Genomic DNA, 24,604 nt, shown 5'->3' on the forward strand with positions numbered 1-24,604 from the left:
GAGTGGATGCTCAGAGAGCATTGCTACTAGAATAAGAATAGTCTGGGCAAAGTTCAGAAAGCTCCTACCTCTACTCAGAAAGCTCCTACTTCTACTCCTACCTCTCCGACAAAGGGCCTTTCGCTCAGAGTGAAAGGTAGATTGTACGATGTATGTGTGTGAACTGCCATGCTACACAGCAGTGAAACATGGGCCATGACTGCTGAAGACATGTGTAGGCTCAAAAGAAATGAGGCTAGTATGATCCGCTGGATGTGTAATGTCAGTGCGCACGCATGACAGAGTGTAAGCATCCTGAGAGAAATGTTGGATATAAGAAGCATCAGATGTGGTGTGCAAGAGAGACAACTGCGCTGGTATGGTCATATGCTATGTATCGATGAGGAGAGCTGTGTGAAGAAGTGTCACTCCCTAACAGTGGAAGGAAACCATGGAAGAGGGAGACCCAGGAAGACATGGTATGAAGTAGTGAAGCATGACCTTCGAACGTTAGGCCTCACAGAGGCAATGACAAAAGACCAAGACCTCTGGAGATATGCTGTGATTGAGAAGACCCCGCAAGTAAAGTGAGATCACAGTCGTAGCCTACACCTGTGTCACATAAGCGCATAACCAGCCTATTTAAAAAGTACCTTTGAATCATCAGACAACATTCCGTGCTTGAGGAGATCTATTGAGTCAAGTAAATCAAAATCAAATCAAATCACAATCAAATGGAAATTGTAGTTGTGGTCGTTACCAGGGCTGGTGGCACGCAATAAGCACCATTCATGTGTGGGTCGCTGCCAGAACCACCTGACTGGCTCCTCGTACTGGTGGCACGTAAAAAGCATCATCCGAACTTGGTCGATGTCAGCCCCCCCCCCCAACTTGCTCCTGTGCTGGTGGCACATAAAAAGAATCATCCAAACGTGACCGATGCCAGTGCCACCTGATTGGCTCCCATGCTGGTGGCACATAAAAAGCACCCACTACACTCTCATAGTGATTGGTGTTAGGAAGGGCATCCAGCTATAGAAACATTACCAGATCAGATTGGAGTCTAGTGTGGCCTCCTGGCTTGCCAGTCCCCAGTCAAACTGTCCAACCCATGCCAGCATGGAAAATGGACATTAAAGGATGATGATGATAAGGATGATGATGATAATGATGATGATGAATAGATATATATATATATATATATATATATATATATATACAGAGAGAGAGAGAGTAAAGAAATAAGAATGGATAGCTCAAAACATCACTACATATGTTTCAATAGTGTGGTTATTTATACAACAATGCATACTAATTATGTAATATTACATAGCTTCATACAATTGTACAACATGCCATTTCATTGGGTAATATTCAGCCTTCCATCAGCAAAGTAAAACAATTATTTAGCGTTAGCAACATAAAAGAAACAACATACATGCAGTATAATGATAGAAATCACTGCTACATGTAGCAACATAGAAGACACCAACACACATGCAGTATCATGTTGCAAAGCACTGCCACATGTAGCAACATAAGGGTTGCAAAACACAGGTATTGTTTTGGCAGAAACCATTGTCACATGTAACAACATATAATGGGACAGCACATATGAAACATCATTGTGGATATCATTGCCACATACAACAATACAAGAGGGACAATAAACATAGTAACATGTAGCAAACTGTAAATAAAAGTAAAATACAAAAACAAGTGTAATATATACTTACATGTAGTGTCTACACCTTGTTCTATGAATTGAATGGTTAAATTGAAATTCTCAGACCTCAGCAACCTGGAATGAGGAATAGTCAAATATAGTAGTGATTGTTGTTGATACTGCTGTTGTTGTTGCTGTTGTTGCTTAACCACAGGCCGGCCTTAACTGGACAGATTCATGACTAAAGGCAATTCCAATTAGTAATATCCACATGAACATGCACACTTGTGCACACACACTCTCTCATATGCACATACATACATGGACATGCAGATACTCACACACACACACAAGTCTGCATGCATGCAAGCACACAAATGCTCACACACATCTATTCTGTTCTCTTCTGCCCTTCCGCCTTCCCACATAAAAGGACTACACCTTAAAGCCATAAATTTTTAACAAAATTGAGACTGACCAAAAACAAACAAAAGACTGAACTCTTAGAGATCATGGATGGCTAATGCACACATGCCCACAAATACACTTACAAACAGTCATATGGGTGTACACACACAACCACACATACACAACCACACACACACACACACATGAACAAACCTTTTGCTTATTCTCACCCTTACCTTGTCTTCTAAATGAACACACATCTACACACACACATACAAGCATGCATACATACAGACATAAGACCAATTCTCAGACAGATGCAGAATAGTCCTTGGAGTGAGAAGGGACGTTACTAAGTCACTGAAAAGATCATGAACAGCAGCAAAATAGCTTTGACTAACAAACAAACAACTGATTGACTGTTTAACTAGCACATTAAATAAATGATTGATTTGTTAATTGGTTAGGTATTTAACCAATCGACTAATAATAAAGAGCTGAAATTGAACATATATGTGTATTATTATTATTGGCTTAATGACTCTCCCAAGACAGCAAAATTTGTTTCAACACACAAATTCACATCAAGAATCTTTCAAACCAAATAGAAAAACTAAGTTATGCCAATTACTTACCGATTAATTTCTTTATTAATTATCCCGTGTTCTGCTTGTCGGTAGCTAATCCCAAGAAAGTAGGTACAAAAAATATACAATCTCTGCAAAGGAACAGAAATATATATTTATTATCCAATCTAATCAACTTCTTGATTTATAAATATTGTTGTTGTTGCTATAATGTTGTTTAGCCTTAACTCATCTCTAATCCAGTAGACCTGTGATCAAAGTCCTTCCAGTAATGACCATTTTGTTATTCATTCAAACTTAAAACATCCAGGACTACCTTATACAATTTGTCTTCCCTTTTTTCTAAAGATGGTATGGTGTAATATGTGAGAGATTTAATTGCTATTTCTAAGAGGCCAAAAGACCACATAAAAGCAAACTTGTTATTTTACAGAAATGTTAAAAGCAATATAATGAAATGGTAAAATTCTAAGAAGCATAGGAATAAATAGCAGAACTTTTGAATACCATGCAAAAATTTCACAACTTGCCATTAATCAAACCAAAATTAGGAAGTCATTATGTTTTAAAATTATTATTATTAATTAAGCAGGTGGGTGGATTTGAGTGCTTAACCCCTTGCAGACAGATTTAGTACTGACAGTCTGTGCTGTGTACCAGTATTAGGCCATTCAGCAACTACATAATTTTACATACAAGGAATTTCACAGTGTATCTTCTCAGTGTGGTATATTTGAAAACATGGTGCTGCACAGAGTGAAACACTGCACTGCTCACATTCAAAGTTTGTTCCTTTTCACACACTGCTCTTTGTACAAGACCACATCTTCTGTACAGTCGTGGTCTCCTCCCTGATGAGGGAATAATGGCAGGGAAATGTCTCCCTGTCAACCTTGCTGGACCAAGTAGAGCAGATAGCCGACCTTGTGGTGTGTACCCTTCAGGAGGGCAGTTGTTACACACTTCTTTGATCAGTGCTAGTCAAAAATCAAGAAATCGTTTCTATAACTGTCAATGCAAGGAAGGCATTGACCAAACAAAGGTTGAGCAGATAGAAAAACACTTTCTTATACCATTTGATGGTTTTTCTATCACAGGAATGAGATGTGGTCATTTGATTGGAAAAATCCACCCCACCCATGCCTTCATTGTAACTGAGAACACAATTTGGCTCCCTGACAATATTTCCACGCTTATCAATTTCTGACATTTCAGCGGTATGTTGCACGGATAACATTTTTACGAGCTTTTTATCTTTCCATACCAAAGTGAGTAAACCACTCATCAGGTGTGACATCTACCCACTTTCTCGATTGACTTTGCTGGGTAGGGTGATGATTGGCTGCAGCATACCAATTCCCAGTGTCATGAAAAGTCTGAGAAACTGGAGTGGCATGATCAATACACCCACATTGAAGAATGTAATTTTGGGCTGCTCCACAAATCCATATCACTTCAGAATATTGTCCTTCTTTGACCAGTGTATAGTTTTACCAGTATCGCAAGACCTCCCAGCATATGCAGCCAGTGGTTTGTCACAATCCAAGGATGAACTATTGTCTCTCACAATTTCTGCTAGCTGTAGTTGTTCATCGTTGCTCTCGCTGTCGGATTCTCGGTACTTGCTCTCTGGGCTCAAATCATAATCTGATTCACAATCATCATCATCATCATGACGGGAACATCCTGGTACCAGTTCTTCATGCCTCTAAACTTTATGTTTCGGAAGCATAGTGATTGCAAGAAAATTCATAAAGAGTTCAATAGCAACATCCATGCTTTTACAGACCACTTTAGCTTATGAAATTGAACAGAATTATTATTCACTTCTGCAAGCTTCTGAATGGAAGTAATATTCACTTCTTCTCACTAACAACAGAGATATGCATGACTACATGTCAATCACATGCATATAACCTCATCTGTGGGCTTCACTTAACGATAACCAAAAACAAACCAGCTTATCTAAAATTCCAAACAGAAATGTAGGTTGCAGTCATCCACTGTTACCAGAAATTCTTAACAGAAAAGCAGGTTGTGGCCATAGTCGTTATGCAGCTGTACACTAATGTGGCAATGACTTCCGCCATCATCCAGCCATGCACACAGTGTTTCGATATAGTCAGTAGCACTTCCTGTCTGCAAGGGGTTAAGTATCAGAGAAAATATCTTACTGGATTCAACTCCTGCAAAGTAGCCTTTGTATTTCATTGTACCCGGGTGAAATAAATTCCAGTTATATATTGAGGTTGATAGAATCAGCTGTTTCATCCCACAAAATGTATGGCTTTCTGCCTATCAAGTAACTCCATTCCACCCTATTTTGTTTTGAATGACTAGGTCCTATTGGTGGATTAAAAAATATCACTGTTCATATGACATATCTGTAGCTCGTCTCTTCATCAAGTGTCTCTGTGTTTTTTTTTTAGGGAATAAATGTAAAAATGAAATTAGTGAATATAGAGAGTTGAAGATTACAAGAGATTTGGTTTCCATACTGATAGCATCAGTGTGGAACAAGTATGAGAGCCAGGAAGAGTTATCAGTGAGGTTGGTGACTGTGATTTCAGAGGAGTGACATATAGTTTCCTTGATATGAAAAAAGTGTGGTTGGTGATAGGAGGACTTTGGAAAGTAGTAGAAATAACAGATATACATTGAGAAACAACAGGGAAACTGAAGTCTTCACTTGAAGTATTCAGGTGAGAAATGTGATGAGAGGGTGGAATATATATCTATATGGGCAAACTTCCTCTTTTGGAGTGAAGTTGGAGTAAAGAAGGTACCCTGGACAGCAGAGATGGACTAAAGCAGTGGGTCTCAACCAGGGTCTAAATATCCCTTAGGGGTCCATATAAGATTTTGTTGTTAAAAATTATGTGCAATAAATTGGTTATACTTCTACAATACACAAAATATTTCAACAATTTTTTAATATAATTTCTAATAATATTTAATTATAAAAATATAATAGGATTTTTAAACATTGAATAGCTATGAGGCTCCATCCAAGTAAAATAGGAATCATAGGGGTCCACTGCAAAAACGGTTGGGAACCATTGGACTAAAGAAAGGGGTTAAGAAATATGTGTATAATATAGCATGATTTAGTGTGACTGTGTATAAAGGATGGTATATTATAGTTGATATATTATAGTGTATACAGTATAGCATTGTATAGTGTAGTAGTGTGGATAGTATAATATGGTATAATGCGTTAGTGTATATTGTATGGTTTAACATAGAGTGGTACCATATATACTATCATATGGTATAGTGTGGCAATGTGTATAGCTCAGCATATTATCTATGTTGCAGTATGCTTAGCATAATATGCTATAATGTAAAATGTAACAGTATGTATAGTATGGTATGGCATAGTGTGGCAGTGTATATAGCATGGTATATTATAGTGTGTATAGTAAAGTATGTATAGTATTACAGTATCATATTTCACAGTGTGACAGAGTGATATGCCTTAGTATGGGAGTCAAGACATGTCATAAGATGAGTGAAATTAATCTCTACCTCGAAATTGATCCTGTCTTTACGAGTTGATGAGACTCTTGATCTACAAGTAAAAGATTATTATATTTTAATTAAAATATAATTATTAATGGTTTGATTGAGACATTCTTATCTGAACAACTCTTAAAACCATGAAAAACCATTGTTTTAGCAACCTCAAATTCCTGTCATATTGCTCCAAATTATTTAACTCATTTGTTACTATATTTCTGCTGAATGTACCAACTTTATTTCATTTGATTTTGAAAATGATAAAGAATTTAGTAAAATAAGCTAATGTTCAGAAATTTTGATGCAAGGTTTTACTTCAGATCATTTTAAAATTTGCATCATAAAACAAGGAGAGTCTCAAGGGAATTAGTATCAAAAGAGTTAAAGTATTTACTCAGACCATTTCTGTGTTTTATTTTCACTTTCCCTGTTTTATTCTTCAGTTTTCTTGCATCTTCTCAGCTTAGTGACTGAATGCTTTTCTAATCTGATTTAGAAGATTGCATATGATTTGCTGAAACAAGCTTTTGGAGCTACTAGTCCTTAAAATTCAACTGTTGGTGATTTTTATCTTGCAGCCTGTGACAATTGAAACAATTTAAGGAGCTTTTGACTTTGTTTATGTCCTATTTTACCAAGATACCAGATGATGTTCTATGTGTAGCAGTGTCTCAGCTTTGCAGTTACCTATGGTACTGATATGAAGGTTTCAGGATACCTCAAAAGTGTTTAGAAGGGAACACTAGAGTTCCTTAGGTGCAATGCTTAATTGAGGAAGTCTATATCATCTACATCATCATCATCATCATCATCATCATTTAACATCTATTTTCCATGCTGGCACAGGTTGGGTGATTTGACAGGAGCTGGCCAGCTGAAGAGCTTCCCAGGATCCATGTCTGTTTTGGTATGGTTTCTATGGCTGGATGCCCTTCCTAATGCCAACCACTTCATGGAGTGTACTAGACGCTTTTACGCAGTACTGGCACAGGTGTGTTCATGTGGCACTGGTACAGGTGCTTTTTACATGGCACCAGCACCTATGAGCCCACAAGGTTAGGAATACTCAGTGGAGAGGATGCAGGGAACAAGCCTATATGCAAAGACAACCATGCTTTCACTTAGCTTGGCATGACTTCTCAAGCACAGCAAACCACCAGGTGTCTTGATCCCTAGTCATCCCTTCTGTGAGTCCCAACATCTGTACATCCTTTCTCACCACTTCTTTTCCACATATTTCCTCTGCAATTAGTGATCAGCACCCCTTAATTCAGGTTACATTAATATTTTGTTACAAATATCATCAGGTTGTAGCAGTATTTTCTATGAACACTATCAGGTTGTAGCTATATTTTGTTATGAGCATTATCAGGCAGTAGCAATATTTCACTCCGAACATTATCAGGTTGCAGAAATATTTCTCTATGAACATTATGTGGTTGTAGCAATATTTCTCTGTGAACACTATGAAGCTGTAGCAATATATTGCTATGAACAATATCAAGTTGTAGCAATATTTCAGTTTGTAACTTCTTTCAACAACTTAACTTGGTTTTCAAAAAATTATTATGATGAGTAATGAACTAAAATACCTTTGTTGGTTAAAATGAAACTGATTGAAAGAATTGAACATAATGTCATACATTAAATATAATGTAAAATTTGATGTATTACATAGTAAAAAACAACCTCTTATATAGGAGAGTATTGTAGTTCGCTTGAAGCATTGTGTATTGTTTGTAAAGAATAAAAAGTTTAGGAAAGTATAACAATGCACTATAGAACAAAAAATGGACTGTATACCTGTTGTAACTTGGTAAACTATAGTCCGATGATATTTCGGAATTAGAATTCCTTCTTCAGATCTTATTTGCTGGAGTCTCAGAAATGGAATGATGTAACATTTATGGCTTGCCAAAGGACATTAGCTATGAAGCAAAATACTACAAATAGGTATCAAAACCTGATCATTTGAGTTGACTCACCAAGAGTTATGAATTAGGTGAGCCAAAAGTTTTCAAATCAAATCCGAATTATTATATTTTAAAGTACTCACTTGCCGCATTCCATGTGATGTTGATTTTCAACTCCCAGACCCATTATTAGGCTGCAGTATGTCTGTCCAAGGAGATTCTGACAAATTTCTATCTTAGCATTTGCCTTTAGTTCGGATTCATAAGAATTCACAGGGCTGAAATCACAAGTCTTTTGTTTTTTTATTAGTGAACATATGATAGTCTGTAGCCACAGGAGGCATAACATCTACAACAGTTGCAGGGATTGTATTGACCAAAGTATTCATTTGAGTGTTTTACTCATTTTATCAATCTCTATTTATCAAATGGCTAAGTTATGGTTATGACATAAGGTTCACAATTTGACACACTATCTTGCATTACACACACATGCACACACGCACACACACACACACACACACACACACACACACACACACACGCACATGCACACACACACATGCAAGCATTCCTCTTGTTGCAGAAACTCTGATTAGACAATACCTCACTTGCTGAAGCTAAACTTGGGATATGGCAGATAATTCCATCTTTACAGAAATTTAGGTAAATGTTAACAATTTTAAACTAAATTCACAATATGTACACAAGCACACACTCACACACATATGAATATAAAACAATTTCGTTTAGAATTAATATATACTTAGCATGACAATTCACTTAACCACTCCTCACCACTTTCTTCTCACAATATCATCATCATCATCATCATCATTTAATGTCTATTTTCCATGCTGGCATGTGTTGGACAGTTTGACTGAAGCTAGCAAGCTGGAGAGCTGTGTGAGGCTCCATTTGTCTGTTCTGGTATGGCTTCTATTGCTGGATGCCCTTCCTAATGCCAACTACTTTACAGAGTGTACTGGGTGCTTTTTATATGGCCCCAGCACAGGTACTTTTTACATGGCCCCAGCACAGGTACTTTTTACATGGCCCCAGCACAGGTACTTTTTACATGGCCCCAGCACAGGTACTTTTTACATGGCCCCAGCACAGGTACTTTTTATATGGCCCCAGCACAGGTACTTTTTACATGGCCCCAGCACAGGTACTTTTTACATGGCCCCAGCACAGGTACTTTTTACATGGCTCCAGCACAGGTACTTTTTACATGGCCCCAGCACAGGTACTTTTTACATGGCCCCAGCACAGGTACTTTTTACATGGCTCCAGCACAGGTACTTTTTACATGGCTCCAGCACAGGTACTTTTTACATGGCCCCAGCACAGGTACTTTTTACATGGCCCCAGCACAGGTACTTTTTATATGGCCCCAGCACAGGTACTTTTTACATGGCCCCAGCACAGGTACTTTTTACATGGCCCCAGCACAGGTACTTTTTACATGGCCCCAGCACAGGTACTTTTTACATGGCCCCAGCACAGGTACTTTTTACATGGCTCCAGCACAGGTACTTTTTACATGGCCCCAGCACAGGTACTTTTTACATGGCCCCAGCACAGGTACTTTTTACATGGCCCCAGCACAGGTACTTTTTACATGGCCCCAGCACAGGTACTTTTTACATGGCCCCAGCACAGGTACTTTTTACATGGCCCCAGCACAGGTACTTTTTACATGGCCCCAGCACAGGTACTTTTTACATGGCCCCAGCACAGGTACTTTTTACATGGCCCCAGCACAGGTACTTTTTACATGGCTCCAGCACAGGTACTTTTTACATGGCTCCAGCACAGGTACTTTTTTCAGAGCATCAGCATGGATGCATTTTATGTGTTGCTGGCACAGATGCTTTTTATGTGACACCAGCATGAGTGCTTTTTACGTGGCACTAGTATGGGTGCTTTTTACGGGGCATTTTGTACATTTTGTTGCTTATAGCCAACCGACTCAACTCTTTAAATGATTTAATTTATTCTCCTACAGTTTATTTTTTTTTTCATTTGTCACTATCCTTGATCCTTTTGTTACCATATTTCTTCTGAAATGCATAAACTTTGTTTCAGTTAATTTTTAAAATAATGAAGAATTTAGCAAAGCACCATTATTATTATTATTAAGATGGTGTTTGAAACAAATTAACATAGCATTTTAATGACAGGTTTCAGTTTAGATCACTTTAAATCAAGAAGTCTGTATCATAGAACCAGGGGTGATTTCAGGCAGGTTGCTACGAAATGAGTGGACATTCTTTTCAACATCAATCTGCCCCTTCCATATAAGTCTTCTAATGACATCATTAAGGTTACTTACAAATGATTGCTCTGATATTTCTTCCGTAAAGCTTCTCTCTCGAAGTAGAAATGGAAATATCGCAACAGGTTGATGAGGAACAAATCAAACTGCTGGGAACTGAAGAAGAATTAAACAAATAAATATACAAGTTAATATAAAAATTATTGAACATCTTTTAACATATATATTGCTAGATAAATCACTCTTCCTATTAATTTTGACTAGTGGGACCTGTGAATATTTCACAGAATTAATGGTAAACCTATTGGGTTATTTCTGAAAACTTTATCCAAAAAATCCTGAAAGCATAGCCTGTATGGAAAAAGAGTCACCCATCTGCTAGTCATTGCAAAGTGAAAGAAATTGGAATACGATGATTACTTTATATATGCACTTTATATACTTTGTACACAATTTTATAGACTTAATACACAGCGCTCATAAAATAAATATTCACTCTTATTTTTCCATTTTTCCCATAAACAAAAAAAAAAACCCCCCATACATATGATACAACCTTAAGTTAAATTACATATATCTGCTATGTAAACAAGCATGAATATTTCATGGAATTGAACTTATGTGTTAAGTCATAGAACTTAGTTCAATTAAAAGAAAAGTACTCTTTTCACTATGCAATCACCACTGCCACCTTCACCACCACCATCTCCACCACAACAACCACCACCATCACCACTCTCTCCCTTCTCTCTCTCCCTTTCTTTTACCTCATCATCAGAACATCACCCTTCTGCTAAAATTATATTTCTAACTCTCTTTCTCTATATCACTACCTTCAACTAACTTTTTTAACCACGTAATAAATTTTAAATTCCCCCTACCACATGTCACAGATGCTTTTTTTCTCTCTCCCTCTTTCTGTCTCGCTCTTCACCTTGTCCTTTTTCTCTCTCCTTTTTCTTTCTCCTCTCTTTCCCTTCAACTAATCACTTGAAAGCATCATAATTACATTCCTCTGCCTCACATCATGGACACTTCTTTCTCTTTTTCTCTCTTTCACTTTTCTTTCTCCCTCTTTTTCTCTAATCACATGAAAGTGTTACTGATGGGCTAAGTAACATAATGACATGCAGAATTATTATAAGATGGCTTTCATCCATGATACTGCCAGTGAAAGCTTCTCTACATGCTACAAGAAAATCTTGTTTTTTTTTACTGGATACAAGAGTTGGGCCCATAGCTTCTGTAGTCCCCATGAGATTGGGGAGATTGATGTGGTTAATGTTTCTTTTAAACAGTAGCAAGTCAATAAATGTACTTAGATGTAGGGGTTCATGACAACCTGAGGGAATTCCAGTTCTGGGAAGAAAGGACTGGGTATAGTGGTTAACAAAGGCCCTGAAGGAGTTGACAGAAGTGGTAAAAGATAGACAAATGAATGAGTCAGGAGTGCCTAGTACAGCACTGCAATTAATGATACAAGGAGCAAGTTTAGAGTAAATTATAAATCTGATAGCTTGAATCCAATACATTAACTAAGGTGTCCTTTCCAAGGTTTTTATAAAATAATTTAAAAGAGCTTTGACTGATATTTTTAGCAGATCAAGCCACTGAATGAAGGATCCATCATTGGTTCAAGATGTAGATATAAAGTGAAAATGAATTAAATAAATATGAGTATTTGGTGACCCTGTTATTGTACTCTTAATGAAGATTGTTAACAAGTTTACATAGAGCAAAAATGAAGAAAACACTGTTATGTAGGAAAACTATCAAATGGGTTAATGAGAATAGTTTCTATATTGATTTCAAGTTTTGGCACAAGGCCAGAAATTCCAGGAGAGAGGATAAGTTGATTACATCGATCCCAGTGTTCAACTGGTAGGCAAAGTCAATCTCAGCAGAATTTGAACTCAGAATGTACAGGTAGACGAAATGTCAATAAGCATTTTGCCAAGTATGCAAATGGTTCTGCCAGCTCACAGGCTTCAATAGTTTTTATATTGTTGTTCAATAGTGTTCTTTATAAATAGCATCACAATTTCTTCCAGGGACTTCAGTTACTAAAAATAGGTGCAACATTTGAATCGACATTAACTTGGCTACCATAACAACAGACAACCAGCAAAGGTGTTTCAAAATCATAGCTTACTATCTTGAAAATGCAAATATTTTGGATAATGTAATTCTAGGTACACTGCCTGGAACAAAAATGAAAAAATGGTATGGTCATGACTGGAATGCTTTGATCAAAAGATCTGCTCAATCAAGACTGCAGTTCTTTGGCTAAACAACAGCAACAACAATGGCAGCAGCAGCAGTTGCAGCAGCAATGGCATTGGTGACAACAGTGATGACAACAACATTGGCAACGGCATTGACAACAACAGTGATGATGACAACAGCATTGATGATGATGATGATGATGACAACAATGATAACAAAGAATTTAATTCACTTTTATAATTTATGATTATGTGAAAATCATTCCTTGGCTGTGAAGAAGATGTTAAATTTGTAAGTCAGTACAAATTTAAAATAACAATTACTAATACGTACTTATAGATTGTGTAGAAGCTCTCAGGTGTCTTACCAAAATGATAAGAAGTGGTCTGGTCAGTAATACCTTGAAGACAATTAACAGGGGTTAGTTTTAAAAAAGAGAAGAAATGAAAGAGAAGAAAGAGGAAATTTATAGTTTTAATTATTTTCTTAAGTGAAACAATCAGAAATATTACTGACTGTTCAAAAATAATAAGAGCTTACATTTATCAAACTACTGATGCATTAGCCATTTACCCTTTATAGCTAACACTGTAAATACAGTCAAATGTAAACGTCTTTATATACAAAAGCTTAATAGACAGAAAAAAGGGAATCAGCCAGAGTAATTTCTGTCGTGTAACTGAGTACCCTCCTTAATTCTTTTGATATCAACCTCATCAAATTCTTCATTATTTTTAAAAATCAATTGAAACAAAGGCAGTGTATTTCAATAGAAATATGTTAACAAAAAGGTTAACTTCCCACAGACATGATACATATAAACTCACTGTTAATGACAGCTCATGCGAACTGGATGGATTAATTTGGTTATATATCATTCTCAGTTGTGAATTTTATCAATAAACTACTAGTGTTAACAGTGTGTTTGTTTCAGTGTTGTACAGTGCATAACATTGTACTGTGAGTATATGTTTAGATAACACACTATATATATATATATATATATATATATATATATATATATATATGTATAATGTAACCACATGTGGATCGTTGCCGATTTTTTTCCCCTGTCTTCCTTTTCTCTTGGACTTTCCTCCATCTCCTGTTTCTGATGAAGAGCTTTGCTCAAAACGTAAAAACTACCTTACTTTCCTACCCTGAGCGTGTCTTAATACTTTGTATGTACCACATCCTCACATTGTTGTTTTTTCTTGTGTTTGCTCTAAGGTTGTTCTTTCCAAGGGATAAATTTTATCAAAACATACACCAGTTTAGCTCCATGTCGATTAACGATATTGGAAGTTTTATATGTGTATATGTACTAGTGTTTATCGTTGGTTCTCCTTTGATCTCAGTACCTTACACTTCTGAAATTCTAGTTGTCAGTATAGAGGTTTCCTTTATTTTCGATATAGGAGAAAAAAATTTTAACATTATAAAGAAAAATGGAGAATACATACATAGGATAATCAATTTATTTATTATATTATAGTCAATTCATATTGCCTACGTGGCATTTCAGTTTGTTGCTCCATCCAACTTTGCACATTTAAAGTGCATTATGAAGTTGAAAGCAAAAATCTCCTCAGGGCAAATTGACTTCCAGTTTGCCCTGAGGAAGTTTTTGCTTTCAGCTTCATAATGCACTTTAAATGTGCAAATTTGAATGAGCAACAAACCGAAACGCTGCGTAGGCAATATGAATTGACTATGGTTATTAATAAATAATGTGATTATCCTATGTATATATTCTCCATTGAAGACTTATTGGGGCAAGCGAAAGCAAAATCAGGATGGCACCTGTGCCCAGCGTCGCCTTTCTGGCACTTGTGCCCACAGCATGTGTAAGGACTTTCGAGCGAGATCATTGCCAGTGCCCCTGGACTGGCTCTTGTGCGGGTGGCACATAAAATACACCATTTTGAGCGTGGCCGTTGCCAGTACCGCCTGATTGATCTTCGTGCGGGTGACACGTAAAAGCACCTACTACACTCTCAGAGTGGTTGGCGTTAGGAAGGGCATCCAGCTGTAGAAACTCTGCCAAATCAGATTGGAGCCTGGTGTAGCCTTTGGGCTCAGTCAAATCGTCCAACCCATGCTAACATGGAAAGCAGACGTTAAACGATGATGATGATGATGATGATATATTTATATATAGTCTTGTGCTTTATGTATATTTGTATGATGCACCATGTTCATATTTCTGTTTTGAACATCTCTTTATTTTGTTATTATTCAGACTAGCCGATGCCCCTATACATCACTTATCCCCATGTGCTTCCATTCTTCCATAAATTGTGCCCTTTTTCCATTTGAACCCAAATTGCTTCCCCTTTCATCTTCCCATCAACATGGAGGTCTCCCAAGTAGTCTCTTCTGATTTCCTGGATATCAGTTGACGACTGTAAAGGTCCACTTGTTGTATATGAGCCTTGTGATATGTCTGGCCCAGCAGAATTTGTGCTTTTGGTATTCTATAATTACATCGTTCACATCACTGTGTTTTCAAATTACATTACTTTGGATATGCTTCCAAAGATACTATATATTTTTAGCAAGTCTGAAGGCTTTAGCTGTGTAATGTTCATTACTATTGTTTGACAATTATGTTTTGGAGCTATTAAAGGTGATTAGATTTTCATGTACCCAGTAAAGAAAGTTTTCCTGGTGTTTGCTGTGCCCCTGAGCCTGATTATGTTTCCAACACATTTTCTTTATTACATTTTTCTTCTCTACATCATCCATTTTCATTAATGTCATACTAATTTTATCACTTTTCTCAATTATTCTACAGATTAAGACAATTCCTTGCAATTGGAAAGAAAATTATTCTCTTGGAGAGAAAATTACGCAGCTTCCTACTCTTAATTATTACAAAGAACTAAAATATAGCAACTTACATCATATTTACGAGATGAATTTATCTCTCTAATGTTGGTCACATGAACTTTCCACAGATGAGATAATTAGAGTTCAAACCCTACCAGAACCTCAGATAAATAGGAACTTACTTTTTAAGTGGTGCAGTGTGACAACATCAGCTGATTTTGAGAAAGATGAAGATTTTTTAAATACAGGTTGTCCAGGATGTTGCTCCCAAGAAGTTTTCCTGCAGGTACAAGAGCATAAAAAAAATTAAAAAACAGGCAAAGCGATTATAAAAAAAATCAGAATACAGTTTCAACAAACTTTCTAAACATTAAAAAGATTACCGAAACACAAACACATGCACACAAATAAAAACAAAGAGTGCGTGCGCACGCGCGCACACACACGCACACACACACACACACACACACACACACACACACACACACACACACACACACACACACACCAACATACATATGCATATATATTTATCTTACGCACACGCACACACACACATAGAACAGATGAGAGAAGTGAGGTGAGAGAGTAGATGTTTATTCTATTCATTCACAGCTGTTTCATAGTCCTGTCAGCTATGTAATAGATGTTGTTAGCACTCTGTCGCTTACAACGTCAAGGGTTCCAGTTGATCCGATCAACGGAACAGCCTGCTCATGAAATTAACGTGCATGTGGCTGAGCACTCCACAGACACATGTACCCTTAATGTAGTTCTCGGGGAGATTCAGCGTGACACAGTGAATTACAGACCCTTTGAATTACAGGCACAACAGGAACAGGAAGTAAGAGTGAGAGAAGGTTGTGGTGGAAGAGTACAGCTGGGTTCGCCACCATCCCCTGCCGGAGCCTTGTGGAGCTTTAGGTGTTTTCGCTCAATAAACACTCACAATGCCCGGTCTGGGAATCAAAACCACGATCCTATGACCGCGAGTCCACTGCCCTAACCACTGGGCCATTGCGCCTCCACTTAATAAATGTTACATCAATATTAACTTACATATAAAATAGAGCAATGTAATTTCAGAGGGAGAAGTTAAAAAAAGAAATAAAAGTCAAATAACCAGAAAAATATAAACATAAATGATAAAATAGGTTTGTGAAAATTAATGTGGAAATAAGATATGGGTACTAAAATAGAATTAATTTCCAAAGAGAGGTAAGGTGATCCGTCTAGTATTAATTTAGGTGAATAAATGAATTAATAAATAAATAAATAATAGTTTCAAATTTTGCCACAAGAGCAGCAATTTTGGGGAAGGGGAAGAGTTGCTTACATAAATTCCAGTGTTCAACTGGTACTTATTTTATCGACTCTGAAGGAGGAAAGACAAAGTTGACCTTAGCAAAATTTGAACCCAGAACATAAAGACAGACAAAATGCCACTAAGCATTTTGCCCAGCATGCTAACGATTCTGCCTGAAAAGTCATGTGGTCAGTAGGAAGAGAGGAACACAAAGGATGAACCAAATAAGGTTTAAAAGAAAGATTAGGACAGAAAGTGGGGCATAATTTGTTGGAATTTTATGGCCTGCCGGTTTTGAGGGATACCAGAAGAATATTAGTATGGTATCAACTACACACATAGTGTGAATAATCACAAGCACATTAGCACACATGTTCATACATTCAAATGTTGATACCCAAATCATGCACTGATTTTGATTCAAGGATTTCAGTCCCTCATGGACCAGTGATCCAATCTGTTTTTCATTGAGTTTCCTGTGTTGGTAGTGCAGGGCTTGGAATTTTGCAGTATTAAACTGCATGTTATTTTCCTTGGCCCACCTGTATATTGTGTCCAACTCACGTTGTAGATGCACAATGTCTCCAGGGTTCTGTATCATCTGAGAGACTTTTGTATCATCTGCATAGCTGGCAAGAGTAGCTACTTGAGCAGCTAAGGGCACGTCAGAGAGGGCCACAATGAATGGCAGTGGTCAGTGCTCTGTAGAACACCACTCATTATTTGTGTTTTCTTGGAGGTAGCCCCATTGAGAACCACTACCTGACTTCTATTTTTTTAGGAAGTCATGTAGCTATTCTCCAAGTTTTCCAAATATGCCAAGATTTTGGAGCTTATGACAAATCATACCATGGCTGACTCTTGCAGGGAATGCATTATCAGAATGCTCACAAGTCCATAGACAACAAATCCAGAACACTAATGTTCGCCAAATTCCAGTGAGAGAACATATAGAGACATGCGGTAAGAAAATGTTTCTAATTTTTCCTTTCCTCAAACTACATGACACAAGTGAGGTTAGAAGAAAGATAAAAGAAAAACGGTTTATTAAAGTGTTCAAACCTGTTCTGAATGGAAATAACAACAATAATATAACAACCAGTTAATGATGTGGATTATAAAAATATCTTTAACATGAATATAAAAAAATTACAAAAGACTCTCATCAATTGAAATACAATCAATCAAAACCAAGTTTGCTCACTCATAAAATCATTACATGTAAACCACAAGCTGAATGGTTAAAATAAAAGTGGGATCTATGCCATTAATATCGGTATGCCTGGCAAACCAAGAAGTTTAAGCTGTATGCAGACTGGTCAAAACCGTATTTCAAAAATTCACCTTCTTAGAGCCTTCTAAGAGATACAAAAAGAAGTCAGTCATTTTATTACAGTCGTCAAGAATTCAACTGTCAGTTAAATACATTTTGAAATCTGATGATTACGATGAAAGCGCTAATTGAACTTTATGAACATTACAAAATATTTTTTTAATGTTTAACACACTTCAACATTGTAAAAATTTTTTTTTTTTAAATAGGTATAGGTATATATATATATAGGTATATATATATATATATATATATATATATAGGTAAATATAAATATATATATATATATATATATAGGTATATATATATATATTCACCGATAATGGTGTTTACATACCGAAGTTGCTTGGTAAAAATTATTGATTATTAATTTATTGATAAATTAATATTTCTTTACCCTTTTATTTGTAATAATTATTCACTCCCTGATAGTAAACCGTAGATTTTCTGCGGTATAACTTGTTGACGCACATGGTAATTCTTGAGGAGAGATGATAGACTGACAGGCCTATTGTAGGTTCGGAGGTGCTGGTAATATGCATAATTGCCTGCACCTTCAGACCTGCAAATTAGAATATCATACTGATGACGGAAATGAAGGTTTTTACCATTCTAATCCAGAAACATGTCTATGATTAGCTAAGACTCATTAGTTTCATTGTTTTTTCTTCTTGTTTTGCCTTTGTGAGTTACAAGTATTGCTATCTGTTGGAGTCTTAGCACTTTAGCTGCTATTTCTAAACTTTGGTATGTGGTGAAGCAACTGTTGCTGATCCCTTAATTATGTTTGTATATATATATATATATATATACAGTCTGTTAAAGTCTGTCATACCGGCCATGATGAAATACCACAAGGTATAGAAAATACGTATTCGCCCTTATATATTTAATCCTTTATATTGAACACTCAATATTTCATCTATTCAATAAGACATATTCAATATATTCAATAAGACATTCAATACTTTATTTCATTGTACCATCCATTTTTATTTTATATTATATATTGTATATTATATTATATATTGTATATTACATATTCTATATCCCACATTGGTTTTGCAGGAATATAAATAAAACATAAAAAACAGACAGTGTTGGAACTCTTTTAAACAAAATAATATATTCCTCTATACACAATCATACAAAACCCCTTTTTTTGTATTTATTTTTACTCGCATATATATATATATATATATATATATATATATACATATATATATATAAATATATATATAAGGCCAGTCAGGCAGTACTGGCAACGGCCACGCTCGAAATGGTGTCTTTTATGTGCCACCCGCACAAAAGCCAGTCCAGGGGCACTGGCAATGATCTCACTCGAAAACCCTACGAAGGCCAGTCAGGCGGCACTGGCAACGGTCACGCTCAAAATGGTGCATCTTATGTGCCACCCGCACAAGAGCCAGTCCAGGGGCCCTGGCAACGATCTCACTTGGCTTGCCGGGTCTTCTCAAATTAACAGAATGAGATAAAAACCCAAGGCTGTGGAAAACTTTCACAGCCTTGAGTTTTTTTATCTCATTTTGTTAATTTTTATATATATGCATGCTAATATACGACCTACGTTGGACTCCTCATTTGTATCATCATCGAAGCCGGAGCTTAACTAGTCTGTCCATAGCACTTACTCAGCATTACCTGACACTTTCGGGTTTTCTTGACACCAATACCTCTCATATCCTTGATATATATATATATCCATATATGTGTCGTATTCCATTTTATTAATGTATATCGTAAACAAATGAAATTCAACAAAAAGTATCAGTGCAATGTCTGTATGTAGTTTTGAACTCATAACGCTCATGTCCATACCTCTATACAATGATGTTGGGAATAGAAACACTTACAGGTCAGCTAACATTGCCTCACTTTGGTCTTTTGTTCGCATTATTTTGTCTGCTTTTTCTATTGCATCGAAAATTCTGAAAATATAATGGAGACTATTCTGGTAGAAAAGTGAAAGAAGTAAAATAAAAAGCAGAATTTATGTCATAAAAGAAATAAAATAAATGAAGGAAGAATTTATTTTAATTGAGGATATTATATTAAAGTAGCATTTTGAAACTGAATTCTTCATAGGGATTAATACAATTTTTCATAGGAATGAGCTAGTCAAAGGACTAGCAATGTTTGACCTTTTAATTGCCTTTTTCTTGATGAGGAGGCACTAATTTGTAACCATGGAAAAGTTTTTGTAAAGAGAACACTTCAGACTTGCCAGACTGGCAGAAGGCTTTTAAACAAAATACTCAGAAGAAGAGAACTAATGGTTGAGCCTCAACAGGGTTGTTTAATCAGCTCAGCCAGAAATAATAGTCAAACTAGTGATCACATAAGGTTTTAAATACTAATTTGAAGAGTACAAATGGCACTACAAAGCTACTTAATTTGCAAGAAATATCAACCTAATTCCTGCAAATGACAGCCTAAACTTTAAAAAATAGATTCATTAGACAATATAATCATAAATATACAAAAATATTAGACGACTACAGCTGGACAGATTTGCATTATAGGTCTGCTCAGTCAGGGCTGACCTGGGGCTAAACAACATTATCAGCAACAACAATATCAACAACAATTACAGTTTCAAAATGTTAGTTTCTTTGTAAAAGATAAATGGTACACAATCTCTTCTTGTTCTGTTATAATCCATTCTCATTGAGGATGCTTTATAGATATGCTTAATGGACTCTGGAAGGATGAAAGATAAAGTTGGGCTCAATAGGATTTGAACTCAGGATGTAAAGGATCATAACTAAATACTGTGTGGAATTTTGTCTGTTACTCAACTGATTCTGCCAATCCACCACACTTAATAATAATAGAAGCCTTCCACCCTAAAAGTGACACTGACAGGCTATACTTGTCCAGAAGAAAGGGTGGGGGAAGTTTGATCAGTTGCCATGATTGTATTGAAGCAAAAGAAAACAGCTTAGGGTGGTATGTAAAAAATGCTGTAGCACCATTGTTGAAACAAGCGAAGAAGGCTGGCATCATTAAAACTGAGAATTGTGTAAAGAAAGAAAAACTTAAAGATAAAAAGAACACAAAAAAAACAGCTTGGAAGGAAAAATATATCACCAGTTTGCAAGAGATACAAACTCCAAGACAGATACAGAAGACCAGTGGCTATGGATGAGGAGGAGCGACCTGAAGATAGAGACAGAAGCACTTATATGTGGAACTCAAGAACAAGTGTTAACAACAAACTATGTGAAATGCAGAATTGACAACACTACCAACAGTATGGATAAATTAAATCTATTATTGTTACTGAATATGTTAGTGTTATTTAATTTCTGAATGGTTTTGCTGCCATTTGTTTATGTAGTTTGATTTCTTTATCCTTCAATTTCTACCAACATAGAGATGCAAGTAAAATTAATAATAGAGCAATGAAAATAAAACTTTGGAAACAGTAATGCCACCATAACTTACATGGAAACCATGAGCATGCTTTCAAGGGAGATAATCAGAGAAAGACTTGAAAGTCAACATAAGATCATAATACTTCATGTAAAGTACAGTAAATATAACAAATAATCCTTGTCTGGTACCAGATCAATCCCAAAATCTAATCAGTTCATGCTAGTCATGAGGCCAAACATCCCTGAAAGTTTCATCCGAGTCCATCTAGCAGTTCTTGTGATATCTTATCCATGGACAAATAAACAAACATGACTGAAAACTACCTCTGATTTCGTTAAAGCAGAGATAATAATAATAATAATAATAATAATAATAATAATAATAATAATAATAATAATAATAATAATAAGAAGAAGAAGAAGAAGAAGAAGAAGAAGAAGAAGAAGAAGAAGAAGAAGAAGAAGAAGAAGAAGAAGAACCACAACAACAAAAACGACATGAAGAAGAATTATGCAAGAAGGGACTACACAGTCAATTCCATGTAGCCACAACGGAAGTTGCTGGAAAAATAGGTGGGAATGACTGATGAAAGGAACCCTAAAAAAAGAGACTGAGAGCACTATACTAGCAGTGCAGGTCCAAGCTTTGGTCATGAACTGGAGGGTCAATCTGAGGAATGAGTAAGTGTCTCTGCTGTGCCACATCTGCAATAGAGTGGATGAAATCATTGCTCATATCACAAATGAATGCCTTAGACTTTCCCAAAATCACTACAAGTTGTGGCAACACGACCAGGTTGCAAAAGTGCTACATTGGAAACTGTGCGAAAAGTGGGTGCTAGGAAGAGGCAAGATGTGGTATGAGAACAAACTGCAGTGAGTGGCAAAGTCAGAGACTAGCAAATTCCTCTGGGATTTCCCAATCCAAACAGATCAGGTGCTAGATCATAACAGACCGGACATAGTGGTGATGGACAAGGTGCACCACATATGCTATATAGTTGACGTCGCATGCCCCTTTGACCCACAAATAGTCAAGAAGGAAGGTGAAAAGATAGATAGATACAACCCTCCTAAGTACAAAATAGCCCAGCCATGGAAAATGAAGGTGAAGATAGTGTCAATTATTGTTAGGTCCTTGGGTAGTGTATCAGAAGGCATTAAGAGGAATATAAAGGAAATTGGAATAGAGTGTTCAGCAGAACTGTTACAAAAGTTTTGCCTCCTTGACACAGCTAGAATAATCAGGAAAGTATTAGATAGCTGAAAAGAACAGATAGCATGGTACTGTAGGCTGCAGGTAATAAACCCGCTATGCATGCAAAAGTCCAAGAGCTCCAGCAAAACCTGTGATAAAGAGAAAATGATATAATAATAATAATGCTAATAAAAATAATAAATAAATGCTAACAAATGATACAAGCATGGTACAAGTGGTGGTGGTGGTGGTGGTGGTGGTGGTGGTGATCACAACAATAATAATGAACGTAAAGATAGAATACCTATAAAAATCATCATTGCTTCAAACTGTAAGAATACTCTGCAGGGTTCTTGAAGCATGATCAGTAAACAAGTGTCACTTTAGTCTACTGGCTGTGGACAGCTGACACTTCTGGTCAGTTTCCTGCCATCTCACCACCATCTCACCACCCATCACCCTGTCTGTCATTTACGTTGGGTATTTGTTGTAGTTAAGTAAGGAAATTGTGTGTAGACTTACGTGGTTAATGAAATATCAGGAGTTATGTGAAATCTGGAAAGGAAAAAACAAAACATTTTTATAACATTGGAAAAGTACTAGGTTCATTAATGTCATCATCATAGTCATCACTGTCACTGTCATCATCATCATCATCATCATCATCATCATCATCGTCATCAACATCATTGCATTCATCATTGTCATTGTCATCATCATTGTCATTATCATAATTATCACTATCATCATCATTATCACCATCCAGAATGTCTTCATCATTGTCATTGCCATCATTAGTCATCAGCATCAGTGGTGTCACTGTCATCATTGTTGTCATTGTTGTTATTGTTGTCATCATCATCACTATCATCATCATCATCATCATCATCATCATCAATGACATCATCATTGTCATTTTCATCATCATCATCAACATCATCATTGTCATCTTCATCTTTATGTAACTGACGCTATTCTATGTGGATAGCTACATTCACAAGTTGTTGAGGTGTCAGTTCATTGTTTGAGCAGTTGATTCACCACCCTCTAACTCATCCCACTTCTATTCTGTAGCTGATTACAATCAGTGTTAATGATGCATTCTACTTAGCAGGTGGGAGGGGCTGTAGCTTAGAAGTAAAGCTCCATCTCTGTCACGCACACCCCATCAAACATACACAATCACACACACACAGAAATATGCATGCACATCAATTCTCCCCTCTCATCACAACTTCAAAAGAAGTTCAGTCATAAAACTGTCCATGTCTCTTCATTCAACGCCCACTTCAAAAGATCGCCTTTCCTTTTCACTTGTCCGGCCATTGATCGAGAGATAAAACACAAACCAACTCCTGCTAAATGCAAAAATCCCGCCAAAAATACATGTACATACACACACAAACGGACATTTCATGTCTTCCAGTTTCTCTATGATTATACACGCATCGAAAACAATAACTCTTGCATACATTTTAATCTTCAACAGGTATGTATCAATTTCTATAATATAAATTGTTTATCTTCCAAATCACCCGTCATCTGCCGCCTCAAAAGCTTCATACTTGCTGTGCCAGCCAACATAAGTCAATAACACACAAATTCACTTGCTCACTCTATCTCTCTTTCTTACCCTCTTTCTCTCTCACATATACACACACACATGCACGTCCATTTCATATATCTTCCAGTTTCTGCTCTCTGCAAATAAAATTTTTACGGATAAAACTGCTTACAAAAATTGCGATTATTGTATAATTTCTTTCTATGTTCATAATTAAATAAATCTTTTAATGATTAGACAGACGTCCAATAGAATAGCTCTCACAAACAGACTACGTACAAATTCTTTCTTCACAACTCCTGAAGCTATTTTCTGACAGGAGGGGGTGAAATCTTCATGCAGCTGTAGGCTGCAATCGAAACGGGACACGAAATGATCAGGTTGGGAAATGCTG

General features: G+C 36.5%; 1 protein-coding gene across 3 annotated transcripts in view; it reads right to left on the minus strand.

The window, feature by feature from the left end:
* LOC106874264 (protein phosphatase 1 regulatory subunit 36) overlaps window positions 1-24,604 on the minus strand; it is a 51,117-nt gene that overhangs the window by 14,569 nt on the left and 11,944 nt on the right. For all 3 annotated transcript variants that reach the window (XM_014921925.3, XM_014921924.3, XM_052971661.2), the window contains exons 3-11: window positions 23,169-23,201; window positions 19,925-19,999; window positions 15,594-15,691; window positions 12,913-12,979; window positions 10,411-10,509; window positions 8,216-8,350; window positions 6,169-6,211; window positions 2,689-2,771; window positions 1,716-1,780 (exon numbers count right to left, since the gene is read on the minus strand). In XM_014921925.3, coding sequence (XP_014777411.1) covers window positions 1,716-1,780; window positions 2,689-2,771; window positions 6,169-6,211; window positions 8,216-8,350; window positions 10,411-10,509; window positions 12,913-12,979; window positions 15,594-15,691; window positions 19,925-19,999; window positions 23,169-23,201 — 698 coding nt within the window. The remainder of the gene's footprint in view (window positions 1-1,715; window positions 1,781-2,688; window positions 2,772-6,168; window positions 6,212-8,215; window positions 8,351-10,410; window positions 10,510-12,912; window positions 12,980-15,593; window positions 15,692-19,924; window positions 20,000-23,168; window positions 23,202-24,604) is intronic.

Source organism: Octopus bimaculoides, chromosome 11 (assembly GCF_046866305.1).
Source record: "Octopus bimaculoides isolate indiv1 chromosome 11, ASM4686630v1, whole genome shotgun sequence".
NCBI classification, from domain to species: Eukaryota; Metazoa; Mollusca; class Cephalopoda; order Octopoda; family Octopodidae; genus Octopus; species Octopus bimaculoides.